The following is a 10000-nucleotide window of genomic DNA, read 5'->3' as shown; positions in this document are numbered from 1 at the left end:
TAAAAGTGTGTGCCATGATAATCTTATCAAAATGCATTACTAACACCCTTGGTGCTTGTACATACTGTAAATATGTGTCTGTGGCAGAATTATTTCATTCAATTATTCCTCTGTAACTGTATCTTAGCGTTATCAATAGCTAACAATCCTAACAACCAACAGTAAGAAGTTTGGTAACAACGGTTCAAACGAATTGACTCAAACAAAGATTCTAACCAATTTAATCTCTTTTGCACAGCATTGGCACTTTGCTGTAAACACGTCTTATTTTGCAAAAAAAAAAAAACACTTACCTGACAAGGCAACTGTGAATAATGATGAACTTCAAGCAGCAGCTATAAAAGGAGGATTACCCGCCATTGAGTTTGACACAGAAACCCTGTAGAGCTCTTCAATGCATGCAGTCTAGGGTGAAGTAGTTGCAACCCTCAAATACTTGTTACATTGTTTTCAAAGGTCTTGATTAGTCAACTGTAGTGGAAGTTTTGCTGATAAGGCTTGCTTTTGTTTGTTGCAAGTGGAAGGTCCTTGGTTTCTGAGTCAGATTGATTGAAATGTGTGTGAGACCAAAACTTTTTAAAGTGTGAGTATTGGTGTTCTTTTTGAAACATGGAGTTCCATTTTCTTTAACTCTCTCTCTCTCTCTCTCTCTCTCTCTTTCCATTTCTTTCTCTGTGTGATTGCAGGGAGTTTGGCTGGCGAGACCCAGAGCTGCCTGAGGTCATTCAGATGCTCCAGCACCAATTCCCGTCGGTCCAGTCCAACGCTGCAGCCTACCTGCAGCACCTGTGCTTTGGAGACAACAAGATCAAAGCAGAGGTAAACTTCCTCCGGACTTTCCAATACTATCACCCTCTACTCCCACGCACACAGCAGAACCTATAGCCTTAGCCAAGCTAATCCGTTTCAGACTAATGATGCTCTACAAAATATGGACTTGGTTATGCAATTCAATTCAGTTGTATTTATATAGCGCCTTTGAACAATACAGCAATACAAGGTGCTTAACAACAGCACTTAAAACATAATAATAGAATCAATATATGTATATTAAAAAAGGCATAAAAGAAGAAGAAATGTATAGACACATATGTATACAGAACAAGCCCATCAATCTTTGTTCAGTTGAAGAAAGTTACTTTATTTGATGTATGAATTTGGTCAATCCACTGAATAATACTGGCAATAGGGCTGGTGTCATTGGGGGAGACGGAAATGTAAAGTTGGGTATCATCAGCATAGCAATGGAAGTCAATCCTATGTCTCCTGATGATGTTTCCCAGGGGGAGGCGGGAGCATGTACAGACTGAATAGAACTGGTCTGAGATTGGACCCTTGAGGGACGCCACATGTTATGGGAAATAGTGGTCACCAGTGGAGACAGAGAGATCTCTGTCAGATAAGTATGTCCTGAACCAATAAAGGACAGGCCCAGACAGGCTAACATGATGTTGTATGCCTACTGAGAACCATGACTACCATGTCTACCACACCGTACCATGTCTACCGTATCAAAAGCAGTCAGATCTAGTAATACAAGAATAGAGGGGAGATTGTCCATGCTCTTTCTTATATAATTCACTGCTTTATAGATAGTGCTGTCTCTGTGCTATGATAGGGGCGAAAACCAAACTGTAGCCTCTCGAAAATACTATTTAGATTACGTATGTGGTACTGTATAGTTGTTTAAAGACAACTTTCTCAAGGATTTTTACCAAGACAAGGGAGGGTTCAGATGAGTCAGTAGCTATTTAGAACTTGAGGACCCAAGGTGCTCTTTTTTAAGAGTGGTTTACGATTGCAGTTATCAGCGTCTCAGGGAACTTACCTGTGCTGAGAGAGCAGTTCACTACCGAAAGCACATCATCTTCAAGACAGCGGAAAACTATCTTTATCGCCCCCTGAGAATTATGTAGGGGTAGAATAAGGTTCTTCTTGTCAAAATTTAGTTATTGACTTATTCTCATTCTGTGACTCCTTAAGGAGGTGTGATGAGGTGCTTCTTGTAGTTGTATGCATTTCTGGACATTATATCTACTGTAAAGAGGTCTGTTCCGCTTATCATTATAATTATGGAATTCTTTGAAGACTTTGAAGCTCAATATCTCAGAAATACTGAGAACATAGATAGAACCTCATAATTCTAAGGGGAAGAGTTGGTGGTTATGGTATCAAGGAGACGGAAGGTTTCTTTATACTTCACCAGAATGACAGCATGAGGCATTGAGAGGGACTCTGATGAAGATGTAATGTCGAAATAGTCACCAAAATAAAAATAAGGAACATCCACATCTTTGTGCTCTGGTGATTCCTCCCTCTATTCGTGTTCTCCTCAGAGCCAGAGGAGTGATTCTGGTGCAGATCTAGTTTGGTGCAGTGCCAGTTCATCTCTTGCCAGGGGATATCTCATCACACCTAACTATTATGCAGCATTATGGCCTTGTCAGTTCCTGTTGCATTCTGCTCTGTTGCTGTGGAAACAAAGGGCTGCGCTTATTTACCAAAAGAAGCGTTCTGATGTGTGCTGCTCCGTTTTATTATTATTTTTATATTGTTTTTTTTTTTTAAATGGAATTAGTCTCTGCAGTATCCACAGTCAACAGATAATTCACCCCTTTATTGGAATGCGATGCTGTGTAGCTGAACCTTGATTTCCCCACAGTGAATTTGCTGAATATAAAGTAGGCCGGTGTAGCTCTGGTAATTATCAGCTAATAGCGCAGCCGCACAATAAGAAGAAAGCAAAGCGCCATATTGACAAGCGCGGGAGACACAGCGGACTGCCAATTTCCTCCCCTGGGCTTAAGAGGCTGGCGCTACGAGGAAATTAAATTTAGAGGATACATCTGTGCCAACCAAAACCGCACTTCTCGCAACTCAAGCACCGGCAGCGGTAGCGGTGGTGTTGGTGGTGGTGGCGCACCGACGTATTGTAACAGAATGAAAAGAAAAGCAGAGGAGATCCTAATTAGTTTGGCTCAAGCATGCTCGAGCATTTAAAACTCAAAGTAAAGCTTTCTTCACAATGGACTCCTATGAACTGAAGCCCATTTTTCCCCCCTTTTGGTTTGTTTAGAGATCCTAGAGTCTTTTTGTCATCAATCTTTGTGTCTATGTGCACGTGATTTAAGTCAGAATTAGTCCTATATGAGGGGTACAGCATTTGCCTATTTACACGGAAGGAATCAAGATTGCGTCTGCTATGCAATATCCAACTCGCAGTATAGTTTCTACACAATTCAGAATCAGTCCTCCATCCCTCTGTTCTTTCGCAACCCACGTTTCCCAAACCATCAGCAGGGAGCACTTCACCAATAAAGGGGTGCAGACGCACATAGCCAGAGAACATGTGACACTGGGATGGGTCATCATTGTTGTTCTACTGGTTTGGTGGAAGTGCGTGCGTGTGCATTCGCTATCTTCCTCTGTCTGAGTACATGCAGTGCATCCTTTCAGCAGGGCCAGGAAGAAATGGAAACTTGTTGAGTTGAATGTATCATCATTGACTCCCGCAGGCAGCTGCTGCGGGAGATGAGGGTGCGCTCAGAGCTCTCTGTTGGGCTCTTACGTGGTCAACGGCTTGGTTACGCGGGGCCTGCTCTCCCTCTCTGCGTGACCACTTAATTAACTTTAAGGCAGAAGCCAGCTGACCGTTGGCAGGACAGTCATCCAGGTGTCACAGGGTTACCATGGCAACACCATGTGCTCTCCCTCTCTGTCTCGCTCTCTCTCTCACATACACACACACACACACACACACACACACACACCTGGTGTTGATTGTGGGTAAAGGATGACTCAATCTCACCTCTAAGCTCAGGAGTCAGGGCCTGTTCAGCTGGCAAAGAGGGAGTAGAGTCCCCATCCACAATAGCCCAGTGGGCTGGCTCTTTCATTATAAGTTCTGAAGGTTTTTTTTTTTTTTTTTTTTTTTTAAGAAAGGTTGTTGACACATGGAAATTGAATTGTCCATAGAATTGGCATGTGGACAGGCCACGTTTGTCCTTGTGTATATGTATGTGTGTGCTTGTGAGTGTGTGTGTGTGTGTGTGTGTGTGTGTGTGTGTGTGTGTGTGTGTGTGTCAGTCAGAGGGCTGTCAGGGCCTGTGAGGTTGTCCCTCATTAGGCCGGTGGAGAGAGCTGATTGCATGCGACAGGCCCTCGCTAGGTGAGAGTGTGAGGAGCTCAGCAGCTATCTGCACTCTGTCACTCAGTCCAAATGAGAAGACTTGTTTGTTGTCACGCCATGGCCTCCCCTCGCGCTAATTCAACTGGACGTGGCGAGAAAAGTGAGACTTAGTTAGAGGAACACTTAAAGAATGCCAATGGCTCTTAGTGTTTCAGAAGACGTCTGGACTTGTTCAGATGCTGGGTCACTCTGTACCAAAGGTGGACATTTCAGAAAGTTGAAGTGGTTTTATGTATCGGCTGTACCTACTGTATGTGTACATAGCACATGTTGTTTCACTAGTTAGCGCTTCTACTTAGCTGAAGATTGTGATAAATAGAATCAGCTACTGGTTTCAGGAATGATTGGGGGAAATTGAGTGATAGAGCTTTTACTTCCTGGAGCCAGATTACCCACCTCTGCCCTGCATCCTCTGATCTATAGAGAACCCTGTTGTTTATAGATCAGCGCCTGCATCCCTGTATAATGCTGAGGAAGTCCCAGGAGTCATCTGCTTCTGACCTTCTGATTGACGCTGCAGTAATCACATGCAGGATTACACTGATCATTTTGAGGTGTGTCCGTAGTGTAGCAGTGACCAGAGGACACATCCCTAATGAAGACACAAATCTAATCACCACATGCAGAAATGAGTGCAACAAGTTTAACAGATCATCTCAGTCATTATCGATGTGCTCTCAAAACTGCTCTGTGTTGAGAGAGCATCAGCTAGTCTGCAGTGGGTGGGCAGGAGCTGTTTGTGCTGGTACTCTTGGTGATGCAGAGAGAATAGCCGAGTGATGCGGTTACCGTGACTTCAGGGAGGATGTTCTGTCTGGGTGCTGTGGGTGAAGAATGACTGTCATTTCCTCAAGTGCAGCTGCAGCACCAAACATTTGAAGACAGTCTGATAACGGAGATGTGTCTAGATACGGAGAGCAAGTTGGTGTTCGCTCTTTTTGGGGGGGGGGGGGGGAGGAATGGTGGAGAGAGTGGTTATAATTCATTTCTGAGCAAACACCAGACTGATTCTGTGACAATCCAATCACAAGGTACGGTGAGTTGATTTACATTTGGAATCATGCTAAAGATTTTAACGATTCCACTGGCCATGAGGTGCACAGGGTGTGTGTGTGTGTGTGTGTGTGTGTGTGTGTGTGTGTTGTGTGTGTGTGTGTGTGTGTGTGTGTGTGTGTGTGTGTGTGTGTGTGTGTGTGTGTGTGTGTGTGTGTGGTGTGTGAGAGAGAGAGAGAGAGAGAGACCAGAGTTAGAAATAAACTTACAGAGTAGGTTTGCTACTGTTAAACGTAGTCTGATTATATGCCAGCGGAGGGTCCACATTTCATCTCACATTTAGACCACCATAAGGATGCCCTCTCTAGCTCACACGTTACACTCCTCTTTAACTGTCCTGAAGAACAGAGGAACAGAGAGAAGGTGAAGGAGAGAGAGAGAGAGAGAGAAAGTGAGACAAACTGGAAAGATAATGAGAGATGGAGACAAAGGCACAGGGATATTGAGAGTGAGTAGAACTGATGCAGAGAGAGAGAGAGAGAGAGAGGAAAGAGAGAAGAGATAGACTCAGACTGGAGGTCTGGCGGAGAGAGAGAGAGAGAGGGGAAGTGGGAAGAGACGGAGGGATATCAGATGACGGAGTGGTGGTCTGTGGGGAAGCAGAGGCGTGCAGAATAACAGAGTAACCATCACACAGCCAGATTGGCTGGACAGGCCGAGCTGTGATGGATATGGCTTTTCCTCCGACAGGGCCTGGATGGCACGGGCTGTTTGGACACACACACACACACACACACACACACACACACACACACACACACACACACACACACACACACACACACTCAACCAGCCCTCCCTTAACACTCTCACACACACACACACACACACGCACACACACTCAGCCAGCCCTCCCTACACACACACACACACACACACACACACACACACACACACACACAAGCACACACACTTGCTCACCATTTGGCTAAAGTTCAGCCCTCTCAGCCCTTTTCAGGGGGAAATCTAAGCTGTCAATACCCATCTGTGTCACTGTGTTAGAGAGGCAGCCGGGCTGCCACAGGTCCTGCTTCCCCTGATTCCTGTGTCTCTGCGGCAACCCAGCACCTGTGTGGATGCCACCTAGTGTGGTGGCGGTGTGTGTGTGTGTGTGTGTGTGTGCTGGAATGGAGCACCTGTGTGTATGCTGCTGTGGTGTGTGTGCTGGAATGGAGCACCTGTGTGTATGCTGCTGTGGTGTGTGTGCGTGTGTGTGTGTGTGTGTGTGCTGGAATGGAGCACCAGTGTGTATGCTGCTGTGGTGTGTGTGTGTGTGTGTGTGTGTGTGTGTGTGTGTGTATGTGTGTGTGTGTGTGTGTGTGTGTGTGTGTGTGTGTGTGTGTGTGTGTGTGCAGGATGCTGCTGTCCATCAGAGGGACGGAGTTCTGCTTGGGGAGGATCCGGTTACGACAGGCAGGGTGGAGGAAGCAGTGGGGGGCTAAATGGCTTCCGTTGGCTCACCTTCATGGTGGATTATCATTGTGTACAAATACACACACACACACACACACACACACACACACACACAGACAGACAGTCCCACACACATACAATATGTCACACAATATATTCATACATTTATGCACAAACACACATTAAGAAATCATCCTCCATCCACACACACCCACATCATAATTTACATATACAGTACATGACATATACAGACATCACATGCACACACACGCTCACACTTTCACACACACACACACACACACACACTTTTATGGCTTCTTATACCCAAATACATATGCCATCAAATACTGTATATCCACGTTAAACATCCATAGATGTCGCCTATCACGTGTCCACTCATTCAAAACACACAATGTGTGTCATGTTTTTGACAGTTGGAAGAGGTCCCTGGTGGGGTTTCCCGTTGCCCCTGCCCTGCAGACTGATTGAGTTATTGAGTTACGTCTGTTTGTCTCGCTCCTGCGACTGCTCGTTGCCTCTCTGTGTTTTCCAGTGTCGCTCCGGATTGGCCGCGGTGCCGCCGACTGTCTGCAATAGGCCGGCTGTCACGCCGCGCGCGTTTCTCGTGCGGCGCTGAAATGAGATGGCGCTTCTTGTTTAGCGCGGCGCACGCGTGTATGGAAATCACATTGGTTCTGGCCCCTCAGGAGGGTCTCTGTGTTTCTTCCTTATTTTCTCTCCCTGCTCTCTGTGCTGCTTCATGGGACTGTATGGAAACAACAGCGCGCCTGTGATCTTCCCAGACTCGCGCGTGAACACGCATGGATTATGTGAATCATGTCACCACTGTGATGGCGAACATTCGTCTTAGGGGGGGCTCGGAAATGTGCACAGGTTAGAATGATTAGCACCTGTTTTGTTTTCCTTCCTCTCTTGTTTGTCACACAGAGACAGACACATTCTCATGTGTCACCGGGGGACTGTTCTCAGCGGCGGACTTTGTTTGAGCCCAGAGAGATTTGCACAGAAAGCTCTCGGGGAAGCTCTCGTGTATGGAGAGGGAGGAGGAGGGAGCCGCTCGATTGGTTGCGGTGTCTTTGTGTACAGGCGCGCCACGACGCTGTCGCCACTCCCAACGATCCCCTCTCAGATGATCACGTTTCCGCGTTAGCATCGCGGCTAACGCCGACGCTGGTCACGCATTAGGCTGGAACATCAGGGCCTGTTGCCAGAAAGGAAATCAATCTGCGGCGTAATGCTTAAGCATCAGCACTCAGAGTGGCTTGGCTAAGCCAACGTCGCCGTGCCAAGTATATATAGGGGGGGTACTGTCATATCATGTTAATGCCATGCGTTACCAAATGGAAGCCTTTTGATCAATACGCCTGGCTTTGCATGGCTCGCAATGGCACTGTGGCTCAGTCAAGGTTTTGCAATAGGGCTTTGATAGACTTGACTTGATTGACCAAAGTCATTATTTACTCAATGATTTTGTTTAGATACTTTTTAAAGAGTGTGAAGTAGCTCATTCGACAAATCTATTAGATTTTGCATTCTGGAATATTTAGATAAATGGAACGTGCAATCAGATCTTCACTCGCATTATGGGTGCACTTAGTCATGCACACACACACACACACACACACACACACACACACACACACACACACACACACACACACACACACAATGGATCTTCATTTGGATACTTCAGTGTTGGTGAGACTGAAGTTCTTTGCCCTTTATCGTTGTCCAGATAGTTTCAGAAGTCGAGACATTGTAAGAATCTGACAGCTAGAATGAGCTTCATCTCCCATCTTCGCTAAAAGCTAACAGATAACGTCAGAATGACCTTTCAGAAAGCATGGCTGTCCTTCACACTACAGAAGACAAGAGCGATAACTTGCTGGATTTATGAATAGCAACAGATATGCACATTAGACCACTGATTTAGTGTGATATCCATGTCTGTGTGACAACACATTTTCAAATGTTTGCCTTTAACTAGGATCACTATGACTTTCACTATGACTTTCAACTGATGTTTTGTTCAGAAAGTTATTTAGCAATTTATATAGCTATTCCCACATCATCTTTGATTTCGGAATATGAAACAATAAAAATGATAATGCTTGTGACTGCCTTACTTGAATGTTGAATCTTGGTAGAGATGCTTCTTCTTTATGAAGCGTTCATAATAATACCAGGAATTATAATTTTGTCAAGACCATCTGTCTCCAACTAACTTTCCAGACAGTTTCATAAGAAAAGGTTCCTGAACTAAATCTATGGGAGGGGTGAGTGTGCTGAGAGATTTGAGACATAATCACATACGGGTCTCTGAGGACCTCTCATCTCAGTGGAGAAAAATAAAGAAAGAAAGAAAAAAAGGAAACAACAACACAAACATCCCATCTGATAAACAAACATGCTGTGGCTGTGATAATACGTCCCTAAAGGCCTTCAAGATGGCCGTCATGTGCATCCACCATTTATTGTGTCACTGAACAGAGATCAGATCAGACTGCCTTTGCTTGTTTCATGGGGATATGAATTGAGAGTCCCATTTATTGCGCACTGTTTTCTTCATCTTGTTGTCTTGTACTCAACCTATTCTTTTCCCTTGATTTGTCAGCCATCTGATACTGTAGAAAAGTTATGATTTAATCTCCTCTTGCTCCTTTTTTCATAGCTGCCGCCCATAGTGAGTTATGTTCTCGATTTGTCTAGATGACTTACTGGATGTGCTCAAGCATTAAGACGTGGCTCTGTCATGTGGTGTGGATTACCCATTAAATGGGGATACAAATCTGAAGTTAAACAAAAGAGGAAACATTCTGTTGATTAACATGTTTGAATTGGACTGCATATCCAAACAAATGATTGGTGTGTTGCCAATGTGTTTACTGTGGGTTAACATAAACCTGTTTGCCAAATTGGTGGCTTTGTTTCATATGCAGTGCTATATGAAGAAATACTACTCTTGCCTATTTTATTAATTCATGTTATGATGATATGATTTTTTTTTAATGAATAAATGTTTCTGTGTTTTGTTTTCTCATTTTGTGTATGTGTTTGTCTGTGTGTGTGTGTGTGTGTGTCTCAGATCCGACGGCTGGGCGGTATCCAGCTGCTGGTGGACCTACTGGACCACCGAATGGCCGAGGTCCACCGAAGCGCCTGCGGGGCCCTGAGGAACCTGGTGTACGGCAAGGCCAACGACGACAACAAGATCGCCTTCAAGAACTGCGGAGGCATCCCCGCCCTGGTGCGACTGCTGCGCAAGACCTCCGACGTGGAGGTCAAAGAGCTGGTCACAGGTAAGATGGCGACATTCACCTGTGC

At 45.1% G+C, this 10000-nt stretch overlaps 1 protein-coding gene across 1 annotated transcript in view; it reads left to right on the top strand.

Moving 5' to 3' along the window:
• ctnnd2a (catenin (cadherin-associated protein), delta 2a) overlaps window positions 1–10000 on the top strand; it is a 272898-nt gene that overhangs the window by 189075 nt on the left and 73823 nt on the right. The window contains exons 9-10 of the mRNA XM_062521339.1: window positions 687–819; window positions 9762–9975. Of these exons, the coding sequence (XP_062377323.1) occupies window positions 687–819; window positions 9762–9975 (347 nt within the window). The remainder of the gene's footprint in view (window positions 1–686; window positions 820–9761; window positions 9976–10000) is intronic.

The sequence above is a fragment of the Sardina pilchardus genome, chromosome 19, assembly GCF_963854185.1.
Source record: "Sardina pilchardus chromosome 19, fSarPil1.1, whole genome shotgun sequence".
In the NCBI taxonomy this organism is placed as follows: domain Eukaryota; kingdom Metazoa; phylum Chordata; class Actinopteri; order Clupeiformes; family Clupeidae; genus Sardina; species Sardina pilchardus.
Note: the sequence above shows the minus strand (reverse complement) of the source record. Positions and strands in the feature narration are given on the sequence as shown.